The 27,935-nt window shown below is 40.2% G+C and overlaps 1 protein-coding gene across 17 annotated transcripts in view; it reads left to right on the top strand.

Moving 5' to 3' along the window:
• Nucleotides 1-27,935, top strand: part of Fhod3 (formin homology 2 domain containing 3) — a 428,888-nt gene that overhangs the window by 329,322 nt on the left and 71,631 nt on the right. For 10 of the 17 annotated variants that reach the window (XM_078030172.1, XM_078030162.1, XM_078030161.1 and 7 more), the window contains 3 exons: nucleotides 9,531-9,665; nucleotides 14,781-14,831; nucleotides 21,263-21,477. In XM_078030172.1, the coding sequence (XP_077886298.1) occupies nucleotides 9,531-9,665; nucleotides 14,781-14,831; nucleotides 21,263-21,477 (401 nt within the window). The remainder of the gene's footprint in view (nucleotides 1-9,530; nucleotides 9,666-14,780; nucleotides 14,832-21,262; nucleotides 21,478-27,935) is intronic. The other 7 variants (XM_078030166.1, XM_078030165.1, XM_078030171.1 and 4 more) reach the window with 3 other exon arrangements.

Genomic DNA, 27,935 nt, shown 5'->3' with positions numbered 1-27,935 from the left:
CTTTGTATTTTTTCCGTGTCTTTTTATCTTTTTCTCTTTTGAATTGTGTATTCATATTTTATTTTTGTCCCTTGTTGTCCTTTCTGCAGTACCTCGTGCTATTTTGTGGTTGCTTTGGTGTAAATAGTGTGCATTTCAACTCACTGTAGTCTACCTTTAAATAGACTATATTCATGCACAGTACAGTAGTCCTGCAATAGTAGACTTGTGTTTCTTCTCCTAAGGTCATTATTGTGTTTTACTTTTAAATGTGTATTGAACCTCATGATACATTGTTCATTCTACACAGTATACTGTCTTTTAAATATGCTTATATAATAATAAGCTTTATGGGGCTGGGGTTGTAGCTCAGTGGTAGAGCGCTCACCTAGCACATGCGAGACCCTGGGTTCGATCCTCTGCTCCATATAAAAATAAATAAAATAAAGGTATATTAAAAAAATAAGGCTTTATATCTATCCATGTCCTTTTCTGATTCTCTTTATTTCTTTGCGCAGATCAACTTTGCCAGGTGGTACCATTTGCCTTCTGTCAACATTCGAATGTTTTGTAGGGCAGAGCTAGATGATGAAATTTGTTTCTGCATTTGTGCCGAAAAAAATCTCTTCCCTGCAACTTTTTGAAAGACAGCTTCTGGTGGATAAAGAATTACAGGTCCATAGGTCTCCCTTCCTTCCTTGATGTTGCTGTTTTCTTCTATCGTATATTGCTTCTGACAATGTCTTCAGCCCCTTCACTTTTGTACCTCTGTGTGTAGTGTATCTTTTTTCTTCTGGCTTCTCTTAAGACTTCCTCTTTATTATAGGTTGATATGTCTTGGTGTAGTTTTCTCCATGTTTCTTGTGCTTGAGACTTGTTGAAATTCTTGAATCTGTGGGTTTACAGTTGAATTTTTCAGTACTTATTTCTTAAACTTTTTTTCATTTCTTTTATAACTCTAATTACATGTGTACTGGGCAACTTGAAATTTTCCTGGTTTATTGGCACTCTTGATTTTTTTTTTCCTTCATTATTTCTGTTTCATTTTGAATAGTTACATTGCCATGTAACTAATCATTTTTTTCTGCAGTGACAATCTTTCATCTGGGTTCTTTTTTATAACTTATGGTGTAACATGCTAAATCTTTAGCTTCTTGACAGTGGACTAGAGTTACAGTAACTGTTTTCATGTGCTATCAACCAGTTCTGTTCTCTGTCATTTCTGGATTAGTTCCAAATGATTTATTTTCCCCCTCATTATGGCTTGTGTTATTAAACTACTTTGTATACATAGTCATTTCTTTATTGGATACCACATCTTAACAAATTTTACCTTGTTGGGTGCTACAAATATTCTTGAGCTTGGTTTTGATGTAATTAATTCAGAAACAGTTTGGTCCTTCTGGGTCTTCCGTTCTTAGCTTTGTTAGACTGAACCAGAGCTTCCAAAAGTCCAACATTTTTCTACTTCTGAAGGAAAACATTTATTAGAACTTGAACCATTGCCCCCTAGATTACCAGGTTTTTCCCTCTGATGGGAACAGGCCTGCTCTCTGTAATCTCCAGACACTGTTTGCTCTAGTTCTTTTGAGTCATTCTCTTCTTGGCCTCAAGTAATTTCTTCACACACGTGCTGATCAGTCCTCAACTGAATAGTTGATTGAAACTGCACATGAAATGAAGTCTGTCTGTGTCACTCCTTTCTGGTACATTGCCCTGCCAACTTGGCCACATTGGCATCTCCAGACTCCAGCTGCATCTCCTCTACTCAGACTTCTCTTCCTGTTACAGCCTGAAAACTTTCTGCAAGCAGTACATGAGGCCAATACCGGGAAATCGCCTCTGTTGCTTCTCTCAGTTGTCATGACTTGCACCATCTCATGTCCAGTCTTTGGTGTGCCATTGTTCTGTACATTTTGTCTGGTTTTCAGTTATTTCAGGTGCAGGCAGATCTGGCTCTTGTTACTCCATGTTTCCTGAAAGTAGAAATCCCAAAGCTAGCTTTTTTTTAAAGCCACCAAAATAGACCTCGAATTATATGTAGAAAATCTATTGTGTTCAGTGTGCCAAGATTTATTTTGTGGTAACTTGTATTGGTAAAGCTAATTTCTCTAGAGATAGAAAAGGAAAAAGCATGGACATAGTGAGGTTGTGGTCTGTACATCTATCCACTTTCTGGAATCACTGACATAATTGAATTGGTGCATATTGACACTCGGCTTGAGATATAACAGGATAGGTGTGGGGGGGATCATTAAGTGAGGTATCTTGAACTTGGGGAAGATAAAAGGGGAGAGTGTTTCAGGAAGCAACAGGCTGGTAAGCAAAGGAGGCTGGACTCTGGGAGGCAAGGTAAATAGCTTGAGTAGCTAGGGGACAGTGAGATGAGTTTAGTTGATCGGTTAGATTGCAAGATGACTTTAATTGTGCCTACATTCAGATTTTATTGAAAGTCAACAAAAATGTACCAGCTTCTTCTGACAGAGAAAATATTCTAAAAACCCATCCTGTTTCTTACTGTGTAAGAAAACACTAATGACAACTGTGGCTTAAAACAACAAGGATTCACCAAGTGATTCTGCTTATTTTCTATTTTGGCCAGGCTCACCTTGAGTGGACTCAGCTGGGTGTGTTCAGAGGTTAGCAGCCAGATGTTGGCCTTCCTGGTTATCTAATGATTGGCCCACTACCATTTGTGCTGACAGGGCTGTTGGGCAGTGGGCTTGTCATCCAGTTGCCTGGTCCCATCTTGTTTATGTGGTGGCACTTGCTGGGCTCTCATGGGCAACATGGGAGTAACCTTTGGTGGGAAAATGGTTCAAGCCTTTGCTTTTATCACATCATGTTTCTGATTGCTGCATTGGCGAAAGCAAGTTCCACATTGAGCCCATATTCAGGGTGAGTAGAGAGACTGCTTTTTTTTCCCCCCTCCCATATATTTTTATATGGTGCTGAGGATCAAACCCAAAACCTCACATATGCTGAGTCATAATCCCAGCCCAAAAGACCATTTTTTGAAAGAAGCTGCCACAACATTTTGTCTGTTTTGTACACCCATTAAATATTGTGTAATAAATGAAGAGGATCGGCCTGCTGACTGTTGAGTTTAAAGTTATATCACTTCACTCAAAAAGTAATTTACAGACTAGCTGGCAGACTTAAAATTATATATTGCATGATTCTCAAGTGTGTGTTTCACTAATATATTTTCGTCTCTCCCATTTGCCTTAGCTTTATCTTTATAAAGACTTCTCATTTTTATGTTTAGTCTATTTGCAGATTATTAGGTCAACAAATGCCAACCCATCTAAAAAGACGTTGTTGACCAAAAACAAAACAAAACAAAAACTCTCCCTCCACTTTTGATCAAGTTATCTCTGTCAGTTGTGTTCGCACAGTTTAGGCAGTGGGTTCACTCTGTGAAGAGCCAAGAGACATTCCAAACAACTCCAGGTCCAGATCGGACTGGTTGTCTTGAGTTGTTCTGGAAGGTCACTTTACCACTGGAAAGGCAGGGAAATCTTGGGAAAAGTTACTGTTTATATGAAATTCCCTTGTGCTATAGAACACGTGTAACTTTATGAATCTAAGAAATAATTCTGCTTATCACTTATATAATTTTTGGTTCTTCCTGGCACCAGTCCTTTTGCTACTCAAGTTAGCATAACAGAGGTAATGCTGAACTTATGAAAAAAAACAATGTAAGTCTTTGGACTTTCCCTCTTCCCTTCAAAAAATGGGGGATGGTATAGGAAAGGGACTAAGCTAAGGTAAATGCTCCTAAATGCTAATTACCATGTGATAGGTTTTTTGGTAATAGTGAACACTCCCAGAAAGCACAAAAATTGAAGCAAAGTTGGAGTTCCAGAAAGCCCTGTCATGTGGTCAGGAGAATGAGAATACAAGTAACATTAACTGAGGGGAGCACCTCAGTGCTGCTGTGAGCCTTCATGTGGAGACAACCGTGTCATGTAAGCACGTACCCCTGATGGTGAATTCTGGGTTAAGATATCACATGAACTCTGGTGCAGAGAGAAGGCAGCTTTGATAATACTCACTGATTCTGGATTTGGCTCTGTCAGTATAATTTTATCTGAAAAGTTAAACCTAAAATTTACTGTTATTTGCAGGGCTATTTCATGCTGGTATAATTTTTTTGTGTTCTCTTTCTCTTTTATTAGTAGTTAAGCCCCTTTGAGCTAGGGGTACTCCCAGAGATGGGAGTCTAGGTAAGAACTCCCAGGACTGTTGCCACCATGAGTTGTTGGACATGGTAAAGACCTCCTGTGTATCCAGGGAAGGTTGAAGGGCCAAACATACACCATCTTTCATGGCCATCTTCTGCACCAAAGATCAGAGCCATCAGGTGTCCCTGGCAGATTTCTTAGCTTTGTGGTCTGTTGTTGTTTAATATGTCTTCGTCCCTTCCCGTGTGGTTCTCTCCTGAGTCTGTCCCTTTGCTTACTGTTTCTACCACCTCTGTCTCTTACACATTCAGTGTCAATTTTTATGCTCATAAGACTTGGGTTTGTTTTCCATAGTTTGGCGTCTTAATTGGGTCTCATACTGGGCCACTAAGAGCCTCCTACCTGCAGATCTATGACTTCTGTTTCTCCCCAGCTCTCGGTTCAGAGTCTGAGTGTGGGTCTGCAATTAGCTCAGACTTCTGCACTGGAAGCCTCTGGTGACACTGCACAGCCTGCCTTTGGATGGCTGCTTCAAGGCAGGAACCTACTCTGCTTTCACTCAGCTGTTGCCAGAGGACAGGGCCTTGTGCAAGCAGCTCCTTCTCCATAGATCACCATCATGTGTTTTCCTATAGAGAATGGGCTAGGGGTTGGAGGCAGCACTGAGACTGGGACCTACAAGTTGTTCTCACTTCATGCTTCTTAATAGTTAATCGATTCTTCAGGCAGTATGGTTCTTCCACATGCCAGGCCAGAGAGATGAGCCACAAAATAGGATCTGATTCCAAAACCTAAGCTGTCAATAAAAAATATAAAAACATATGGGGGGCAATGATAAAGATAAAATTTATGGTAGTGATCATCTCTAGAGAAGAAATTAAAAAAAGTAATTATGCTGATAGTGTACTGTGACAGGTGCTGTGCCCATGGTACTCTCCGTACTAGAGGTATACGAGGAGGGATGCTGGTCAATGTGGACTCTGGCCTTACAGGCCAGTTTAAAAGCCCCACTCTTCTACATCCTCGATGTAACTTCTTTGTGCTTCAGTCTCCTCATTTTCTAAAGGGGACAATCAGAAAACTTGGTGTAAGAGGTTGTATGGATTAAAACAGCTGGTTCTATCTGCATAAATGGGAGCTGCTACTACCAGTCATTTTCTACTCAATCAAAGGCCCTGTTCCAAATGTTCTGGTGAGGGAGGCTTTAGCCAGGTGAAGGCTGAGGGCCAATTCTGGGATTAAATATCGCAGCTTCTGTTGCTCAGAGTACATCATCCAGTCTCTTGCAAACTCTCCCCCTCTGGCCTCTTGCCATCTGCTTTCCTATGGCTTCACTTGGTCACAGCTGCCTTGGATGTAACTTCAGATGACTTCAGCTTTCCAGGTGTATTTTTGGGTGCTACACAGTCCTGACGACTGATCCAGCTGGTAGCCATGATGGGAAGGTTCATGTGGAACCCCTGCCCGCTGGCACCTCTCTGGCTGGGAACTGCCAGGGTGATTCTCCAGACATGGTTTTTTGAATTGCACTGTGCATCCCTCTCTGTCGCCACCTACAGATTTTACATTCCAGCATGAAATGGTATCTTTTGAGGGCCTACCATGGCCCAGATGGTATTTGAAGGAAATTCATGCAGACATTCTCATTTAAACTATATGGTATCTCGTGAGTTGTATGTATGACTATCCCCATTTTACAAAGAAGTAAACAGTGGCTTGAAAAGGTTAAGTGACTATCCTCACTAAAATTTTCTCATTCTAAGCACTGTGCTCATTCCTTTACACCACTTTGTCCCCAAACTAGCTAAGAAACACTGCAACAACTTCCAAACACTGTAGGTGTTTCCAGAGAACTTACTATGAAAGATAAAATATAAAAGATACCGTTAAAAAGCATTTACCATGCTAGCTTGAATTTGGGAGATCTTTTTGTAGTGATAATTTGGGCTATTCCCTTTGTATGCTTCAATGTGGCATTTGTATTATACCTTGAAAAACTTCCAGAAATAGGATTTGTAGGACCAGGTTGATACTGCAACGTGCTGAGCTTATCTGGGTAGCAGGACACCTAGAGAAACTTAACTTTTGAATATTGTATTTCTAACTGTTGTTTCTAGTATGACTAAAATGGTTTATATATATCCAGGACAGATGATCTCGGAGTCCTTTGATCTTATTATGTTTTAGGGATCAGTTAGGGCACGAAGAGAATGGATCTGGAATTTTACTGTTGGGTTTAGCCTGCATTTCCTTCTCCTGATTTTCTAGTGAAAATGAGCATCATTCACATGTTTATTGGATATTTAACTTTGTTATTCAGTGAAATACCTATTATTCTCTGCCTGTTTTTTTCTATAAGGTAGTTTCTTTTTCATACTGATTTTAGGGTATTATATTTGTACAATGTATTCAAATCCTCTGGTTTATACATGTCATAAGTAGCTGCTTCTAGGCCATTGATTTTCTTTGTTATGTGGTTTTCAATGTATACAAATTCTAAAATTTATATGTGTTTATCCAGTTTCCTTTTTCATCTAAATTTTTTTCCTATCCTGGGATATAAAAGTTGTAAAGATTTGCTTTTTTCACTTAAACTAGCTGGAATTTTTTTGTTTGGGTGTGAGGCAGAGCTAGTTATATTTTACTCTTATAGCTAACAGTAGTCCCAGCAGCATTTGTTAGTCTTGTACTTTCCTTGAAGATATGTACTGACATATCTGTCATGATTCTTTATTCCATCTGTATGAAATAAATATTTGTACATGTTATACGTAATTTATAACTTAACATAAATTTTAATATGCAAATCCAAGTAAAATATACATTTTAATTTTATAATTTGTTTTATATATATATATATATATATGTATATAAATTTGTGTGTATCTCGTATATCTTGAGCATCTATGTCCTGGCTCTACTCATTCCATTATTCCATATTTCAATTCATGCACTTGATCATTGTGGTTATAGAATAAATTTGATATCTAGTGGGACCAATGCTGTTTTGTTCTTGTTCAAAATTGTGTTGATTATACTTGGACCTCAGCATGTAAAGTTTCATGAAAAGTCCTTTTGGGAAGTTGAGTTAGAGGTATGCAGAAATTGTATTAATTGAGGAAAAGAAGAATTGGTATCTTGGCTGTATCTTTCTATTCATGAATATGATACAATTACCATGGACTTGAGTCTTTCATACATACTAGGCAAGTACTTTACCAATGAGAAATACTCCCAGCCCATATTTGAGTTTTAAAATGTTTTATAAAAATCTTTTTGTATGTTCATGAATTATGAGTTACATAATTCATAGTTAACTTATGGCTAACTTAGTAAGGTGTATATGAAAATGCAGTTGATTTTTGTATATTTTGCATGTAGAGACTTACTGGAATTGTTAATTTTAATAACTTTTATCAGCTATGTAGAGAGATCAAATTATCTGCAAATGATGGCATTGAATTATGTTTTTTATCTATTCATGTATTGGCTAGGGCCATCAGAACAATGTCAAATATGAGCAATGATAGGAGCATCTTCATATCATTTCTAACATGCAATTACTTGGTGTTTCAGCTTTAAGAATAATGCTCACTACAATTTTTAAAAATGTCTCTGCTGAACATCCATCAGATTAAGAAAGTTTTCTATTTCTAAGTTTGATAAAAGTTCTTATAAAAAATAGGTGTACAATTTAAAGTTTTTGTTCTTTCTTTCCCTTTATCTTTGAATTCAGTTTTCTAATTGTTGGGTTGACTACTCATTAACTTTTGCTCTTCTTTAATATAAATACTTAGGCAATAGATTTATTTCTGAATATGTTAGAAGCATCCTACAAACTCTGACATACAGCTTTTTCATTATGGTACCCTTTGTATTTTTTAGCTTTCTGTATTTTTTTTTTGACCTGAGTTATTTAGAAGTAAACTAAATTTTCCAATTATGTCAATTTCTTTTCAAATTTAGCTTTTTTTCAACTTGATTGCATTATGGTCATGAGGGAACCAATTCTTGGCATTCATTCAAGATGGTCAGTTTTTAAAAAGTCTGTGGATCTAATGTATTTTCTGGGTTCATCTATCAGATAAAACTTATTAACCCTGTTATGTCTAACAATTTCTATCAGTGTACAAGAGATAATAAACTCCTTCACTTTAGCTGTGGATTACATTGGTTTCATATAGCGTTTAAAAACTATAACAGTAAATCAAAGAAGACAGAGGTCAGATAGGGCAAGGTCTGAACTTATTTTACATGAAAGATAAATCTGTCTATGCCCAAGTGTTGGGTTGATGTAGAAGCTCCACTGTGAGCTTCTACAGGACTTCTATAGGACTTGGTTACAGGGCCAGTGAGTTTTTTTTCCCTCCACTTCCTTCTCCACCCCAATTGACAGCCACAGGTGACTCACCTTTTCTCCTGCACTAGAGGCCTTGTGTTCCCCACTGTGCAGGCATATTTGAATTCAAGTATTATTTTATCCCAGCTATATCCTTCAATAAATAAATTGAAAAAAATACATTTCATAAATGTTTATATCTTGGCTTTGGAAGTTTTGTTGTTTCATAAATGAAAGCAACAACCTTCAGAGGCACAACAGATTCCCCAGATAACCCCTTTATTTGTCCATGGAGTTACCTGATTTTTCCCTTTCCCACCCATTCTCTGCTGACATTTCTTATGATCTTTACCCCTGTGATTCCTCACCAAAGCACCTACATAGCTGACGTACCCACAATGTCATCCTTAGTGAATAGACCAGAGTGTGTGGTGTTACCAAGAGCCAGGGATCATTCTTTGAACATGGGAAGTCATGGGAAATTCTTGATACAGGGGAAATTTACTTTATTTGCCTTTTAGACCATTGCTGTTCTCCTCATCTGTCTTCTCAACATCTTGTTTTAAGATAACCATTGTTTTGAGGTTCCATATTAAAAAAAACTGGTATATGGTAAAATATCTTTAGTACATAATAGAAAACATTTTTAGTTGGAAAGGTGATTCCAGGTTATCAATGTCTTAACATAGATTGTAAAGATATATATTTTTTTATTTTATGCATTTTACTGAAATACTTTCTATTTATAACAATACCTGTGATTGATTGACTACTATATGCCAAGCATATACCATGTTGCTTGGTATTTTATGTAACCATCTCTTTATCCTAGCAGTGCTTGAAGCAGATTGCATATCACCAATGACGGACAAAATTCCTGAAATCAACCTGAGACACTCAATAATTTTCCCCAAGCAGTGCCTAGATACTGGCAGCCCCTCAGTTCTAACCAAGCTGCGACCGATTCCTGCTTCAGTACTTTTAACAGTCCAAGCAACTAAAACATGAACTCATTGTACCTTCAGGTCATCACTGAGTGGTCTTCTCACATCATCCTTTAGGCAGCACCAAGAGTCACTGGCGGCAGAGAGAGAGAGGCGGCGACAGGAGAGAGAAGAAAGGTTGCAGAGAATAGAACGGGAAGAGAGAAACAAATTCAAGTAAGAAGGATTTTAAGATTCTTTTAACAATGGATTGCAGCTCAAACCATCTGTCTGGATAGCTGTGTATCAATACAGTGCCAAAATGTACAAAATAATGTATTTGTTTTTAATTCTGTGTATATCTTTAAGGAAACAAGACTTACCTGCAGTAGGCTGGAACTGGTTTGTTCTGACCTTTCTCTAACCATAGGGCAGGAAGAGCCAAATACAATTAGGGATTTGTGTGTTCCTGGGTTCTCCATTATCCAAAATGGTTCTATCCAGGCCTTCCTGAGGACACAGAGGCTAATTGCCTTAATCTGATTTGCTGTTTCTCTCTAAAGGTCCTCATGTTTTATTCATATTCTGTTGGATGCCTGGAAGAAAATGTTTTTCTTACTGTAGCAATCTTTAATAGTATTTTATATATATTATTGTTACATATGTATTATATATATATAATATATATATTATTTATGTGTGTATATGTATATAGCAACAATAATCCCACTTCATGATGGAGGAAAATTTATTCTGTTGATTACCCCCAACCCATTGCCCCTTGATTTCCTGGTCTCTGTCCAGCTTCAAGCATATTTCCCTGCATGGTGGCCTGTTATAGATTTCATGTCTTGGGTTGTCTTCCCCCACCAAGTCCAGTGTCCCTCCACTTCTTCCTCTGCTAGTTCACCTGTTCCCTCTCATCTAGGACCACCTCCTTCCACCCCCATCCCTGGTCTTCATGGAATGCAAACCACTTGCTGAATCTTTCCTTAAACACATTTTCTTCCTTTCCCGATAAGCTTACCTGCTTTCCGTTTCTACTTTCCCCCATTTCTCCTACTTCTGTACTCTCTCCCCTTCATCTTCCTAGACATCTCTCCTAGAACATCTACATGATCTCTTCTTTGTTGCAGCCTCTCACTATCTCTGCATCCTGTTTCCTTCCTTCAGTTCCTCTGGTAATTATTTCCATTGATCATTCTCAGTTGGATCAATAAGTGATATAAGGCATTGTCAGTGAGGACTTCACAAATTGAACAACTTAGTTTTTCTCCAGAAGCCAGCAAGAGTATGTGTAATTGTAGAAATGATAAACATTGCTGGGTGTGGTGGTTCATACCTATAATCCCAGCAGCTCTGGAGACTGAGGCAAGAGGATCACAAGTTCAAAGCCAGTCTCAACAATTTAAGGAGGCCCTAAGCAACTTAGCAAGACCCTGTCTCAAAATAATATATAAAAAGGGCTGGAAATGTAATGTGGCTCAGTGTTTAGGCACTTCTGGGTTCAATCCCCGATACCAAGAAGAAAAATTGATTGTGAAATTGTTAAGCTATAACTCACTATTTCTTGGAAACAGATACCCCCAAGTTCATGGGCGAAATGCTAATCCTGGCTTTTATAAGAGTGGGTGTATGAATCACGTGAAGTAAAGCATTGCTGCTTCACCATACTTAAGTGGCACACCCTGAGCTGTCATACTTCTACTGAAAGATATTGGAAACGTCATCCCTGTATTCACATTTCTCATGAAGTAGTTTGAAAAACTGGTCTTTTCTGTAATAACTTATCTTTAAAACTCCTGTAACTAGTTAAATACTTCCTGATTTATGGCTTTCTGAAAAATCTTCATATTTTGCCACCAAATAGCAACAGGGAATTTGACTGAAAGATGTGGAGAATTCAGAGATTAGCCTACATACCCCAAATTTTTGATTGGCACCCTATCTTAAAATGCCGTCAATGTTGAGACAAATGAAATTGGCACATTGTTTCCTGTCACTCCTGTCGAATCACTGAGTGCACGTATAAATCATGGACAGAATCCAGAGCTGAAAGCTCTGAAAGAGCAGGTGAATCGAGGGAGGAGATGAGCATTTAAAATTCCACCAGGGAGAGTTCACTATTTTTCTCCAGTGTCACATGACATGACCTCAATGGCAACCCAAAACTTAGAATTGCAAATCAGTGTGGACCAAAAGAACTCCAAAAGAAGCCCTCTTTTCCTGGACTGAGGCACAAAGTAGTTCCTAAGGGTCAGAGTAGAGAAATTCTCCATTTTTACTTTTTTCTATTTCTCCTGGCCCAGCTTCCAAGCAGTATTGTTTCAAAGGCACAGGATAGCAGTCACGCCCAGGCTGGAGCCTACACTCTGAGAGGAGAGCCCATCCCCTGTCCAGCAGAGCAGTGGCCTGGTGACACTAGGCAAATCATTTTCCTGTCTAGCCTTCTGCTGCTGTTTGGCTGGATAAAAGTGCAGTCAGCAAAGTATGCAACAGAGCAGGGCAGCTAAAGCCACAAGCTTTGACTGAAGGACCAGCAAGGAAAACAAGGAAGCCTGAAAGTGTTAGTCGCAAAGAGCAGGGAGATCGAGTGAGCAATCCTGAGCCCATCTCTGATGTGTGCAAGTGAAGGCTCTGAACGTGAACCACATACCACAGCTTTTAAAAACTAAATAGAAGACCATCACCCAGGTCCCTGACTAGCCAATGGGTGGTGCATACAGGGCCTGATCTTAGTAACACTAAAAGTAGACGCAAACTGAACTAATATTGGAAACAACATCAGAAGGCAGGCCAGAACTCACAGGCTGAACCTAACCTATCTGCTAAAAAACAAAAATCAAGATTGTTTTTGGTAGAAATGCCCAGAAACTCATTATAGGATATTTAAAATTTATAGAATACAATTCAAAATAACTTGTCCCGCAAAGAACAGGAAAAAAGCATTTTTAAACAATATTTTTATTGTAGATGGTCAATAATACCTTATTTATTTTTATGTGATGCTGAAGATCAAACCCAGTGCCTCACTTGGGCTAGGCAACTCTCTACCACTGAGCCACAACCCAAGGAAAATTTTAACTCAAAGAGAAAAGATAATCAAAAGATAACCACAAAATGAAGATGATGTCATAATTATTACAAAAGACTTTAAAGTAGCTACTGTGAATGTGCTTCAAGAAGTAAGGACAGTTGGGCATGGTGGCAATGCCTGCAATCTCAGCAACTTGAGAAGCTGAGGCAGGAGGATTGAAAGTTCAAGACCAGCTTCAGCAACTTAAGGCTTTAAGTAACTTGGTGAGACCCTGTCCCAAAAAATAGAATGGGCAGGGGATGTGGCTCTATGGTAAAACACCCCTGTGCTCAATCCACAGTACCCTCCCCCAACAACAACAACAAAAAACAGTAGGAGACAAATGTACTTGAAACAAATGAAGAGGTATCTCTGCAAAGAAAAAAAAAAAAGGCTGTGTATACATACATATAGAACTTAAATATGTTTTAAATCAAAATGAAAAAATTACATTAGCTGAGCAACAGAAAAGGAAGGAGTCGGTGAACCTGAAGGTGGTACAGTAGGAATTATCTAATCTGAAAACGAAACAGAAATTGAAAAATATGAATAAGGGCCGAGGTTGTGGCTCAGTGGTACAGTGGTTTGCCTAGCATGCGTTAAGACACTGGGTTCAATCCTCAGCACCACATACAAATAAGTGAAATAAAGGCATTCTGTCCATCTATAACTACAAAAAAAATTTTTTTAAGTACAGTTTTTGAGACCCATGGAGAACACCAAAATGTCTAGAATTCATGTGTAGATTCCCCGGGGTATAAGAGAATAGGAAAAGAATGTGTTGTAATATATATTGAGCCCCGTATGTGTGACACATGCACACAGCGTTGAGGATTAGACTTGGATATCCTGCCATAGGAGATTGTTCATAGCTGTCTGCCATTTGCTCTTGGTTCCAAATGATTTTCACTTGTCATTTAAGAAAGCAGAGATACCCAGCAGAATGACTTTTTTTTTCCGGAAAGGAAGCTAACATCAGGGCAGAGCATAGGCAACTCAATTATAGTAACTGCAATTCCATATTCTGAGAATGAATGAAATGAGATTTGAAAAAGGATATAGGAAGAGCTTTACATGGTGGTCTCTAGTGTTATCAGAAAGGCCACCTCTCACTGGTTTCATTAACTTAAATTGTTAACCTTTCTGTGATTTTGTTGTTGTTGTTCCTTATCGGTTGTTTTTGTTGAATGTGGTTTTAAGTTTTCAAGGTTATGAGAAATTTTATTTCTGCGTGGAAAAGGATAATGTTTATAAGTGATGACCAATCTGAGTCCTAGTTGCAGCCCACCCCCAACCTACTTCAGTCTTCATGAAGTACTGTCCCTTTTAATCCAGTTAGGGACTCTATTCAGTTAGGAATAGAATACTAAGCTCCATCATGAGGGTCACTGTAGAAAACCATGTCTTGATTCTCCAGGAAAATAGTCCACTGAGAGGTGACTAACGAAATAGTCTTAAAATCAGATTCGAGTTGGAACTTGATCAAGAGAAAAACAAAATGTTAAAGTTGAACAAAGATGGGCATCATATGGCTACAAACAAAGAATGCATGAAGTCAGAGCTCCTAACATTCCCGACCTAGAAACTGAGAGTGTGATGATGGGGAGAAAGAACCCTGGACTGTGGAAGGAGTGTCCAAACTGCGGAGTATAACACAAATGGCCACAACCTTTGGGCACACATTGATTGATTTTGTGTGTATGGTGGGGGGGAATTGAACCCAAGAGTGCTTTACCTCTGAGCTACATCCCCATCCCTTTAATATTTTTGAGAGACGGTCTCAGTTGCTGAGGTTGGCCTTGAACTCGGTGATCCTCCTGCTTCAGTCTCCCAGGGTGTTGTAATCACATGTGAGCACCACCATGCCTGGAAGAAGTTTATTTCATGAGATGGATATGATGGAACTACTGGAGCTCAGTCAAATATTAATTACCTCCAATAACTATTGCTTACTCACAGTCACCACATTTTATAAATGAAAATTTTAAAACTTCTCTTCCTCCCTCACTACTTACCTTTTTTCCCCCACAGAGTAATAGTGTTGCTGAGTGAATCCTATATTTTTGTTTTTTAATGTCTTTGTGATTTTATTGAAAATCCATTGTGTTTAGAACTTTAAAGTACAGCCTTTAAACTTTAAAAAAAAATTGAACATGTTTTTTCACTTCTAAATAGCAGGCTTTCATGATATCCTGTTAATAATAACTTCATAATTTTATAAGCATCTAATTTTATTATTATTTTCCTTCCCCGTTTGTTGTGCATATTTCTATTAGCCGAGAGTATTTAGACAAAAGAGAAGAGCAAAGACAAGCAAGAGAAGGAAGGTTGGTATCTCTTCTTTGCCATTCTAACCAAATAGTATGTGACTTTGCACTGTTACCCAAGCATGCAGAGGAGACTGTGTTCATTAAAATATATTAACTTCTTCTAAGGCACCTAAAGCATTGTGTAACTGGCATTGGGGGGGGGGGCAGGGACGGGAAAGGGTGCCATAGTTGTGTAAGTTTTTCCAGGTAAAGTTTTATCATTTAGTGTTATGGTGGAATGCATGTGTGCTCCTCTCCAAATGAGCACATTGCTATTACCTTACTGACACATAGTACATGTATTGTCACTTGTCACTTAACTGCTGGGATCTGTCCTTGAAATTACTTCTATGGGACCATTGTTGTATATATCATCTATCAATGACCAAAACACCATTGTGCAGTGTATGACTGTTTCACATGGCATGGACCACCACTGCTCAGCCCAGGTTAGATACCTTTAGCATGTGCTTCCATGTCACTTCATTGCCATTCCTTCAACAAATATTTGAGCATACACATAGTAAGGGGTGATAGACACACCCGAGACTCTTGCTGGTTGTGCCTGATCATACCCCCATCTCCTGAGTTGCACCCAGCTTCTGAGTGTCAGGAATTATGCCTGGTTTACCTTGCTTCCCCCAGTGCCCACCACAGTATGTAGTAGGCACTTAGGAATGTTATGTAGAATACACAAATGAGCAAATGAACCAGCAGCTTTGTTTTAAGATATTCAAGCTGTAAGCTAGCTTATTAATTTCAGTGGAAGCAGGGCTTGAACCCCAATAAAAATAGTTAGCGTACTCAGTGTTTGATAAATGTAGGTAAACAAAAAAAAACTGGTTTTAGACAAGTTTTTACCCTCTACACTGTACAGACTGCAGTTGTCACCTCTGCCACCAGATGGCGTTACAGCATGGAGAGATGGAAAGGCTCATTTTACACCTTTTGTATTGGAGCCAGCTGGGAACCTAACATCTGGACTGTGCCAATAAGATGTGGAATCATGCTAATTTTTTAGACACCATCAGCTAAATAGATCAAGACAGTCTGAGCAGAGTGGAGACTGTCTGTGCTCAATTAAAAAATTAGGTGCTTAAGTCAGCCTCATAAATAAAACTACAGCAATGCTTTATTTTCAACATTCTATTAGATTATTGTCATCCTAACTACCAGTTGTGGCTAGTAAATTCAGAATGAAAGATGCTGGTAAGGAAATCAGAAACTTCTGTTTCTCTAACCAGTGTCTGTTTATAACATGGGGTGGGGGTGTATAAATTATACTCCCTCTTACTGAAAATATTGTTGACTTTCTGCCCAGGCTTAAGGAATTTTTTTTTTAAGTTTTTCCTCCAGAGTCTATACTTTGAGCTTCCTACAACTTGACCATCAGATTATATAGGCAAAGCTTGACAGCTCCTGGGGAAATGTCAAGGTGCTTTGTGGTTCAGAATGACTTCAGAATTTTTCCAAACCATTGAAAAGCCAGGGGTGGTTATTTGCTGCTCTTTTTCCCAATAAGGGCTTATGCCTGGCAGACTTGTGTAGAGGAGTTGTCAATCCTCTCCTCCCCTATTTTGCTGTCTTTGGTCCTCAACCACAAGCTGCCCATCTGCCTGGGTTGCCTTAGCAGGTGCCGGAGCAGACTCCCCATGGCCCCATGAGGGCTCCTTCCCTCAGCCCACATTGGGGTTTCACAGAAGTTTGATAAAAAGCAGGCAATAATTTTCCTTTGGTTTGGATCAAACACTTTTTGGGTAGTTTGTTTCTTGAATTACCTGGTGATAATAAGAGTGAGGGAGAGATACTCTAATCCCTATTTGGAAAGTTTTGAGTGTTCCTGGTAATCCAGGAAATAATAAGATCTCCAAATATAATGGAATTTGGAAATAAATGGAGCAACTAAGTGGAGATCAGAGGTAGAAAGAGGTTCAGAAATAAGAAAGGAACTCCACCCATTAACTCTTCAAGATAGAGTAGGGGGCGTTTCCAGGATTCAATGATTCTTAATGAAAAGTCTCAGAGAATGATGGCCTGAGTCACGACCAATGGTTTTGGGGTTTGTGTCATGTTAGTTGAAGAAGATAATCATTGTTTTGCTATGTTGAGGTCCAGTGACCATCCAGTTAAAATAAAATTTATCTTTCCATGGTTTCAGACAAATTTTATTGACAGTGATAGACCAGGAATGTTTCTATGGAGTTGCTGCTTCTAATTTTTTAAAAATAGAAAAGTTTTTATATGATATGATCCATTTTAAGGGAAGTGCATGAATTTTTCAGAGAGTGGAGTGGAGTATAATGAGATCCAGTCTGGGGACATGTTGGGGTGGAGGTGGGGTAGCTGGTACATCAGTTCAGCCTAGGTTTTTTTTTTTTAGTCTGAGGGGGGAGCTGGGTAGCAGGATCCAAAGAGGAAATGCCACCTGGTGAGCATGGCTTTCAGAAACCAAGCACAGGCAAGATTTAGGGGCTGGTTTGGGAGTTTTGGAACTTATACACAAAAGTCAACAATGAAGCGGTGAGAAAGGATTCTGAGCATTGCTTAAAAGGACTGAGAATAGAAGTTAGAGGAGCCAAGCTTGGCAGAGTTTCCAGGAGGAAGGAAGCAGGAAACATTGTCGGTGACTAGATTTAGGTTAACCTCAGGTTGGGTTTCTACAGAGTTCTGTGCAAAAAACCTGAGCCACAGCTCCAGCCCTGCCACCAGACCCTGGTGGATGCTGGGTTTATTCCAGCAGTTTATTTACCTTTCTTGTCTATTATTAATTCTGTTACAAGAGTTCTTAGCCCATGAAAAGGACTCAGCCAATATCCAGTCAATAAGTGAAAAGATGAATGAGCAAACAGGATGAGGCACAATGAGGAGAAATGGGAATGTTTAGATGAAGGCAGCAAAGGTGGAAGGTCTGTGCCTGGGGCCATGCTCTGTAGACTGGAAGCCACACCTCCGGCTTTGCACAGGAGGTTCCCTCATGCTCTGTTCATTGCTGTTGCTTCATGAGGCAGTAGACACATGACAGCCACTGCATGGGCTGATGGGCTCCCCAGATCAAGTGTGTTTGGGCCCCTGAATGCCGGGGCTTTTAGTCACTATCTAAGGGAAGGCCATGATACGGGTCCAACTTTCTCTCCAGGGCTCCAGAGGACCTGTGGGCAGGAGGGCCGCTCAGCTGTAACTTCTCACTGCTGGCTACTGTGCCTCTTTCCATGAGTACCAGCCCACCACCCTCACCCCCGATTGCTGTCCACAAACACTGCTGCTCCTCTTCCAGAAAAGTTCAGTGCTATTGTGAGCGCACAAATGACGAAGTCAGGGAGCAGATCTCAGATCAGCAAGCTTCTCTTTATTCAGCAGCGGGGTCAATCGGACAAACACCTCCTGTGGCTCGTTTTCAGGGATAAAATGGCTGCTGGCCGCCAGGTTCTGGGCTTTATATATACAATCTTAGCAGAGCTAGGCCATGGGCGGAGTTGGTCACTTTTGGCAGGGCTCCTTTGGGGGTCAGGGGGTCCGGCCAGGTCATGGGAATTATGTTGACAGGATCATTTAGAGTGGGAAGACAGGTAACCCTGTCCCTCACTCTTGTCCTCCGTGACACTCTGCCCCTGCTATTTAAAATTATATATAATTAACAGATAAAGCACACAGGACACACTTGGACATTTTAACCATTTTAAGTGTATAGTTCAAGAGTTTAGTACTATCAGGTATATTCACGTTGTTGGGTTACCAGTCTCCATATCCCTTATCTTTTTAAACAGAAACTCTGTACCCATTAAACACCATACCCCACCCCAGCCATTTTTGTCTACATCCTCATTCCTTGGGATGATTCTGGTTAAACCATTGACTCTTCCCCAGGATGGCATCTGTGAGACCGAGGGATGCATAGGAGTAGTCTTTGTATTTTATCTGTTCTGGTTCTGGGATCAGCAGCTGGGATGAGAGTCCCCCAGAATGTAGTGTGAACCCTTTGTTTGCCAGCCCATGTCTGCCAGAATGGCTGCCCACAGGGAAGGATAGGGAGGGATATGGAAAGCCAGGACCAAGGCTGGACCAGCTAACACGAACCCCGGAAGAGGTCATCATCCTGAGTGGAAGGTTTTTGTGCAAGGCCTCATTACCACACTTCCTGGTTTCCTGTTCTTGGGTTCTGATCTTCTAGACCTCTGTGGATAGTCTTATTTGTACTTCCTTCCTTGCCTTCCCCTTTCTCCTGTCCTAGACATGGACTCAGTGTGAGAATGCCTGGGCTGACAGCATTCATGGCCTTGAGTAAACTATCTGAAAATCTTCCAGGGGTCTCAACATACTGCCATGAAAATCCTTTTATTTCCCAGCCTGGCAGGGGATGGAGGTTTCCTTGCTCATCTTAACTGAGTTCAGAAACATGTTCTTTGTTACCTCTTTTACCTTTTGTGTTAGTCAACAACTTAGAGGAAAGGTTTAATTTTGGCTCATTGTTTCAGAGGTTTCAGTTCATGATTGGTTGGCTCCATTGTTCTAGGCCTGAGGTGAGGCAGAGCATCATGGTGGAGGGGTGTGTTGGAGGAAAGCTGCTCATCCCCAAGTAACCAGGAAGCAGAGAGACAGGAAGAATGGAAGGGGCTGGAGAGAAGATAAATCCACCCAGGACACGACCCCACTAACCTCCTTCCTCCAACTAGGCCTCACCTCCTAGTAGTCCATTCCACCATCCACTGTTGAGGTCAGAGCCCTCACTTCCCAGAAGTCCCACTTCTGAACACAAGAACTTGGGGAGATTCCAGATCTAAACCATGACACCTTTTGAAGAGGTGATGCTTTTGGCAAAGAAGTCCAGAGTGTGATTCTTTTTGGGTACAGCCTCATCCCCTGTGAGGCATCTGCTCTGGCACCAAGTCTCAGATGTTTGTATGCACAACCCATCACACATCTTTTATCAGACTCGCCAGGAAAGCAGGCTCACTGCCCATGAAAACGAAATGGTGCGCCTTTGCTCCTCGGCACCCTGGGCCGCAGGTGGGCCTGTGCAGGTGGAGGCTGCTGTGCAGGTTTCTCCCTGTGCACTTTGCCTGCTCTCCATCAGCTGACAAGTGCAAGGCACTGAGGGAGAGAACAAAGGATGGTAATCTTCCTTGTTCTGAAAAATCATATTAGCTGCTTGTTGAAAACAGACGTACACATGTGAAAAGATGACTATGCCAGGCCGTAAATGTAAAATGCCATCCGAGTTGAATGGGCTACATATCCGACATGAGTTCAGAGGCAAGACCGAGATGGCTTCCAGCTGTGGTGGTCAAGGCAGGCTTCACAGAGCGAGAAGCTCGTGCAAGAATGGGTGAAGGACAGTCTGCCTTTGTGCTGGCTGGGAGAATGGGTACTGGTGACCGGGAGCCACGCCCACTCAAGGATGGGATGGAGAGGTGCCTGCTTTCTAAATGCATCCTTCGTAAAGATTCTAAATATGTGCTTTGCCTTTCTCATCCTGGTGAATTAGGAGCATCAGGTCTAGTGCCTGGGTGGGTCCCTGGTGGGTTGGGAGGGGCTGAAGCAGTGCATCCAGATGGGTGTGGAGTGAGGGTCCCAAGTAAGCTATTTTACAGTTCAGCGGTAGGTAATATCCTCAGAGACCTGTTGCAGCTGAATTCTGCACAAATAATGGTGGGTAAAATTAGCAGACATCTGGAAGAGGCACATATTTCAGAGTTATTTTGGTCTGATCTATAAAGCACCCTATGAGGAATATGATTGGTAGCTGGTCTTAATAAACAGTGGGTTTTGCCTGCCTGAAATGCAAAACAGATGTATCTTTGTTCTTTTAAACTGACTTTGATGAATAAACTATATGTGACGTCAGGTCCAAGCTATTGGATGTCTCTGAGTCCTACTCAGAAATATTTTAGAATATAAAAAAAAAGTTTCCATGGTTGATGCTGAAAGAACAAAGTAAATTCCAGTTGCATTGCTGTTAGCATTGAAGCAGGTTCAGAAATTCCAAGAGGCCTTCATGCAAGCAGACCCTTTTGTTATTTTGGGACCATTGTTTCTCTCCATCACACCGAGTCCAGGAGCGTCCTCCTATTTCGCAGCTGCGTGCTCTGAGGGGGTTTGGTCCTCAGCTGTCACTGTTAAAGCTTCTAAATGGTCATTATTGCTATTTTGCTTATTGGTGCAAATGATTCCTAAAAGAGCAAAACGGAATGCTGCTGCAGTGATGCAGGATCTGGGACTCTGCGATGTGGCTGCTTCCCGCAATTTGTTTGGTTATGAATGATGCAGGGTTTTTAATCATTAGCATCTTGGCTCCGCTGGGTGTTTCTGGCAGACTGACCCTCCAGTCAGCTTTGCGCTGTGCTCTGTGCACCAGGAAACCAGCTCACCCTGCAGGTGTTTTATCCATAAACAAGCATCGGCCACGGGCTCCTCTTTCTTTTTACGGAAACCCTTTGGAATTTAACTTTCAGATACAAATACTTGGAACAGTTGGCAGCTGAGGCACACGAGAAGGAGCTGAGAAGCCGGAGTGCAAGCCACGGCAGAACTGACCTCTCCTTGGACCTGACCTCGCCGGCAGCCCCTGCTTTGCCTGCCCCTCTGAGCCAGAACTCTTCATCCTTAAACTCGAAAGAGGCTCTCCATGTGTTACCCTCCTCCCTAGGAACACCTCTGCATCCCCAAGGTGAGTTCAGGGAGAGTAGAGAGAAAAACAGATGAGTTTACATCAGACAGGTTCTTCTGTGCAGCCTTAAGGATTCCAACATGCAAATCAATGTGAAGACAGTCGTGACGGGTAAGTTTGGAGAATGGCTGCAACCTGCACTGTCAGTAGACATCTTCAGAGCCACTAATAGTAGAGCAAAATCATTTCTAAAAGTGGCCATTGAAAAGGGAGAGTATAAAAAAATAAGACACACCTAATCCCAGACATCAGGGTCTTAATACTTTATAATTTGGATAGATGGGTCTGCTCAATCAAGCGAGCAATTTTGAATTTTCTTACCCTGGGAGCTGTTAGGTTTAAATTAAACTGATGAATAACAAAATTAATGAAAGCAAAGAAAATGTAGCCCTAATTAAGATAAAAGTTAAATACTAAAGAAAAAAATTAAAATTACTGGCACATGTTGTGTATACCGACTATGTGCAGACTGGCAGGCTCTCCTGGAGAAATTCTGTCATCTTAGTTTCATTTGGAGAAAAGCAATAATGTTGTTCACTGCAGCCTTGAGCATCAGCTGTCTCCCAGATTGCTCTATGCACTATGGGTTTGTTTTCTTTCACATTAACCTGCAGCATGGTTCTCGGGCATAGGTGCTTGCACAATGCATGCTGGTTAACACTGCCGTGAGCACTGTTTGGTCTTATTTAGTGTTATGGCTTACAGCCCGATGTAGCCTTAGCCAACCAAACACAGCAGAGACACTAAACTTTTAACTCTAGGAGGGTTGACTAAATATGGCATAAAGTTTAACTTAAGCAAGACAGTACTCCATGACCTCAGCAGAACTGGATGTAATGGAACGACATTGTCTATCCAATTTTTTGCTGGCTCTCGAACCTCAGAGTTCATTCTGCAGGAGCAGGCTGGCTCCACCACAGCTTTCAATCATGTCTAGTTACTCCTGATCCTTAAGCCATAGAAGATTGTCCCAGGCAGATGGGTCAGTCATGGATGAGTAATGTCAGTCTGAAAATATTGAGACTCTGAGGATCAGGAAAACAGACTGGTCCATGACAGCCAGTGCTTTCCAAATGCTGCCTTCTACTGCTGTGTCTACGTTGTGGTACTTCCAGAGGCAATATTAAAAAAAAAAAAAAAAAATCCCTGCAAAGTTGTAGCTCAGCACTTAACCTTGGGACTTTGCACTCAGAGTTGCACCTTCAGTCTTTTTCTGAATGATTATGTAATCCAGGAGATACAGAACAGCCCCAAGCTGAGAGGGACTTGTTGGTATCTATTCCTGGTGTTTTTCCTTAAAATTTTAAGCTTAATATTTGTGGCAGAAAATGGCTCCTTGGGTATTTTGTTCAATCAGAGCTGAATTTGAGGTCATCCTATCTTTTAAAACAGAATATGTTAAACTTCAAGAGCAACACAGAAAATAAGTGTTTTGTACATATACATAGCATGCATTTGGGAAACACTAGTTATGTCAGTATATTTTCAGGAAGATAAATAGCAAATGTCATTTTCCTCTTCGGAGAAAGGGTAGATATGGAGAAAATGATTAAGTAAAATCACACAGCTGATACCTGTATCTGAATATGGAATCAAGGCTTGAATTCATACATAATTACAAATTAGTAAGCATCATATGGTGATGTTTTTTTTTCCTGGGGTAAAAAAAAAAAAAAGAAAAAAAATTCTTTTAGTATCTAGAAGAGCTATCCATCATGTTTAATAGTTCAAATCAGAACCAGCAAAGAAATCTAGCTTTCTTGTCCTAATGTGTAACTGATGAATAAAATTGGAAAGGATAAGTATATAAAAATTCCATAAGAGACTGATCTCAAAAAGAAGACTTGAGGCTTACTTCTGATTTAAAGACTTTTACCTTTAAGACAGAAATAGTGTTGGGGTGCCAGAAAGCTGCTTCTCAGTCTATTTTGTTATTCTTTGAAACATCCTGGTAGCATCTCATTGCTGGGCTATTATGACTGGATCCTCTTTTTTTTTCTTCCTTCCTCTCATATTGGGGATTAAACCAGGGGCGCTGTACCACTGAGCTACATTCCCAACCTTTTTTAGCTTTTATTCTGAGACGAGGCCTTACTAGGTTGCTGAGGCTACCCTCAAACCTGCAATCCTCCTGTCTCAGCCTCCCGAGTAACTGAGATCACAAGCATATACCACCATATCTAGTCCAAGTCTCATTTTCAAATTTTTTAAAAGGACTTTTTGCTTATCCCTAACATTTATTACATCCCAACATCTGGAGGAAGAATAAAAAGTATAATCACACATGCAGATGTTTGTCTTGCATCAAACACCTGGCATTATGTGGTCCAGTTTTGCCAGGGATTTACTCCCTTTTTTGCTCTTGACCCTTATGGAGTCATAGGATCAAAATACACTTCACATTTTTTTGTAGCAATCTTTCCCTTCCTCCCAAATGCTATAATTTAATATCATGTTGTGCATTTGGATAATTAGGGAGATGTTATCCTTATTTTCCTGAGGCTCAAATGGGTTGGAAGATTTGCTTCAGATTTCCTGGCACAGTGCTGGGAGGAGAACCAAGTGTTCTGACCCCATCACAACCATTTATCATGGTTCCTCAGAATTCATGGTGGTGTACAAATCTATACTGCCCCATCCTTAAGCCTACCTTCTTCCCGCAAACTTCCCATTTCTTACCACAGAGAAAAATAGTTGCCTAAGATGTGCTTTCTTGCATCACATCTACAGAAATTGTGGCCTATATTTCAGAATTGTATCTATAAGAAAAGGAAAAACTAATATTTATGATTGACTTACATAAACTTCCAGATGATTGTTCACTTTAGGAGTCTTTTACTACAGATCTTTACACAGATTCTGAAGAGCTTTTAAAAGCAGAAAATACAGCATTTTTTAAAAAGAAATTCTTCTCTAAAATGTTTTTAGAAAGAGAAGGGCTAATGGTTAAATACCAATAGCATTATGTGCCATCTAGTGAGATCTGTCAGCCAAATTTCTTCCCAACTAAATCTGCTGTAACTCTTGTATAAATGATGCCACTAACCCCCACCATCAAGTCAAAATGTGTTTGAATTACTTTTCCATCTGGTCCTCTTGTGGCTCACAGCAGATGTGTGTCCCAATACTGCCTAGACTTAGTGGTGATGGTCTAAGTATTTTTCCTCTGTGTAAAACTACTAGGCCCAAGTGAGGAAAAGACATCTGCATGTGTTCTCATTTGTACTGTTCAGAAATCAGTGCAGACCATTATCTGAAAGTTCAGGTATAAATGGTAGGGTATCTCTTTGCATTCATTGCTGTGAAATCCTTACCTTATTTTTTACAAAGCCCTGGAGATTTGCATCAGAATATCTAATAAGTTTATGTCCTATTATTAGGAAACTCATAGATGATTCTGAAAGCAAAAAAGTCATTCTCACTGATTAGAGAAAATACTGTGTTCCTATTGGGATAAAGTTCTTTAGTATGATTCTTCAGAAAGTGCACTAAGGATTAAAAAATAATAACGCATGTGTCCATAAATAGCCAATATAGCCAAGTAACCTATCATCCCCATAGGTATCAGAGCTAAGTAACTTCTTTCCTGGAAACTAGGTAGAGAAAAACCATTCACCTGAAAACCAGGTTTTCACAGAGGTCCCTGTAGTATGTCCTCGGACTGAATTGCCTTCCCTAGAGAGCTAGAACTATGTCTCCACCTTGCTCTGTCCCTCACGAGTCTCTCCTGCGGTCAGGTGGAGAGAAATGAATTTTCCCAGTGGAAGAAGGCTGCTAGCAAGATTTGATAAGTGAATTTTGTCTACTAGCTGCTTCATGGAAGCATGCATACTGGCCAGGTTATTTTTGTTGTTAGCTCGACAGCCCCCATATTGCACACAGAAATGACACTTTGAAAATTTTTGCCACACTATGTTAATTTTGTCAGGAAACGTAACATTCAACAGTAGTTTCTTTTTCTCCTTATTTTTATATTCTTAGATATTTCCACGTCTCCCTGGTATGACTGGGGATATATGTCCTATCCAGTCGAGCTTTTACCGAAATTACTGACAGCAACATTCTGATATTTTTCTCTCAAGCATTTAAAATAGTAGCGAATATGACAATTCCTCCAGCCTCCTGATGTCTGCTAAAATGGATAGTCATTTTTCAGGGAAGCAGCCATTCCTCATCCTGGCTGGGGTCATTGTTAGCATCAACTGAACATCTTTGTCACCTTCATTCTGTTTAGTATGTTTGACTCTTGTTCAGATGTAGGCATTCTCCTAAGTTACCTAATCTACACGGCATAAGTCATGAAACATCTGGAATCCTATTTCCACCTGGCAATGGAATATCATTAGTCATTAGCTTCACGCTTGCTGGTTCACTAGCATAAAGCTTTTGGACACCTCCAGTCTAATGCTTCATGAACTGGCAGGAAACTTGATTCTTTATGGGTCTGTGACTCAGGTCTACCCTGTTTCCCCTGGACCTCACTTGCTGCTTCTTGATACCATTTATTCAGTTAGAATCTCTCAGGAGCTGTATCCAAGGCCAAGGGTCTACCTGCTACACCTGCTGCGGGGCCTTACTAAGAGGCTTTGCCAGTCATTGGATTTTTTTTTCTCTTGCTATTTCTCAGTCTCTCAAAATGTAAAAAGACAACAAATTTTTCATTTTTTTTTTCCACTACAGAGATTGACAGTTTCCTGAAGTGTTTTCTTGCATGGTATTTTGACACATTACATAGTCTTTCGTATTTTTGAAGTAGACAAAGTATAAACCTTAAGACAGAGCACAGGATGGCATTGGAAAACTTGGTAAAGGACATTAACTGTTAAACATGGTAATTTCATAGGCATCATTGGGTGTCAAGAATTTGAACGTTCTGAGACTTAATCTACTTTTAACTTACATAAAACTTAAACCTACTTATAAGGTATTAAGTAGGCCTGCCACAGTCTCATGGAAAAATGGCAGAAGACACAAGATACCAAGGTCATAGACAAAGGACTTTGTTACTTATGTAACCACAGTCATTTTTCTTAGCTTCATTTTCCATAGTGAAGTGGGTAAGGTCCAATGATACCAGTCTATACAGTGTGAAGAACCTAAGGAGAGAGAAATTCTGATCACTTTTTTTTTTTAAAGTTGTAGATGAACACAATACCTTTTTTTTAAAAAAATAAGGTACTGAAGATCAAACCCAGTGTCTCACACATGCTAGGCAGGCTCTCCATTACTGAGCCACAACCCAGCCCTCAGATCATTTATAATGGGCAATAAGCATGTCTCCCCTTCATTCCTGGGTAGGCAATTTTAGTGGGTAATAAAGGAAATAGTGCTTTGTTCTCTCGTCTTGAGAAAGATATTTCACATCAAAAGTTATTGGTGCCTTTGTTTGTAAGACTACAGAAATACGGGAGATCTGTAGACAATTGTTTCCACCCCTAAATTATGATTTTTAAACAAAGTTTACTATTAAGTGTGTCTTAAGTCTGTTTAATGAACGATTTTTGAACAGCAATTAACTTATTTGTCCTCACTTAACAAAAAGGAATATCAGGGGTTGTCGCCTGCATCTGGAGGTGTTCACAAAGAACCTGGCTTATTGACTGGGTAAGGCAACAATGCCTTTCAGTCAAGGTCCGGGCCTTAGGTCAGTGCTTCCAGGTACCCTCAGGAGGTACCAAGTATGGTGCAATGAGAATTCTTCAGTGTTTGGAACTTTGGGTTTCCAGTTAATAGCTGAAAACTGGGAATTAGCAAAGGATAACAACTCTCAGGCTCCTTCTAGCATCCTTATCTGAGCTCAGGAACTTAATCTTTTTAAAAATTTTTTTTGTATTTGTACACAATAACTTTTAATTTTTATGTGGTGCTGAGGATCGAACCCAGGGCCTTGCACATGCGAGGCGAGTGCTCTACCGCTGAGCTGTAACCCCAGCCTCACTTAATCATCATTTTTTCATCTCTGCCACTCCTCCTCCTCCCTCCAGTACCCCCTTGCCCTTCCCCCATCCACCTGGTAAAGCATTTGTTCAAAATGACACAGTACCTTCAGTGTAGCCAGGTAGATGCACATTGATTTTTTTTTCCAGCCCCTAAAATTATGCTTTCATAATTTTTCAAGAAAACCCCTGGGTTCAGAGACCCTGCAGTGCATTTTATCTACCTCTGAATGTGGCATGCCTTTTCAGTCTTTTGAAGATGGAATTTCTCTGAGAAAGCTGCCTCTGGCAGATGCTTTGGGAAGTTCCAGTAGCTTTTTGTTGATTTTTTTTTTTATCCAATCTTTCTAGATCCTTCTGCATCCTCTAGACAATCTCCAGAATCAATGTGTTATTTGACTTTGTATCATCTACATTTCCCATTGCTTTCTCTTAATGTTTCCCATTGTTTTGTTGTAATCTTATCACTCCTTTTCTGCCTGCCCCTGAAGTGGTTGGTGGGTTTTCCTGACTTTCTCTCTA

This window comes from Ictidomys tridecemlineatus, chromosome 13 (assembly GCF_052094955.1).
Source record: "Ictidomys tridecemlineatus isolate mIctTri1 chromosome 13, mIctTri1.hap1, whole genome shotgun sequence".
NCBI classification, from domain to species: Eukaryota; Metazoa; Chordata; class Mammalia; order Rodentia; family Sciuridae; genus Ictidomys; species Ictidomys tridecemlineatus.
The sequence above is the reverse complement of the archived record's forward strand: the minus strand, read 5'-3'. Positions and strand labels throughout refer to the sequence as shown.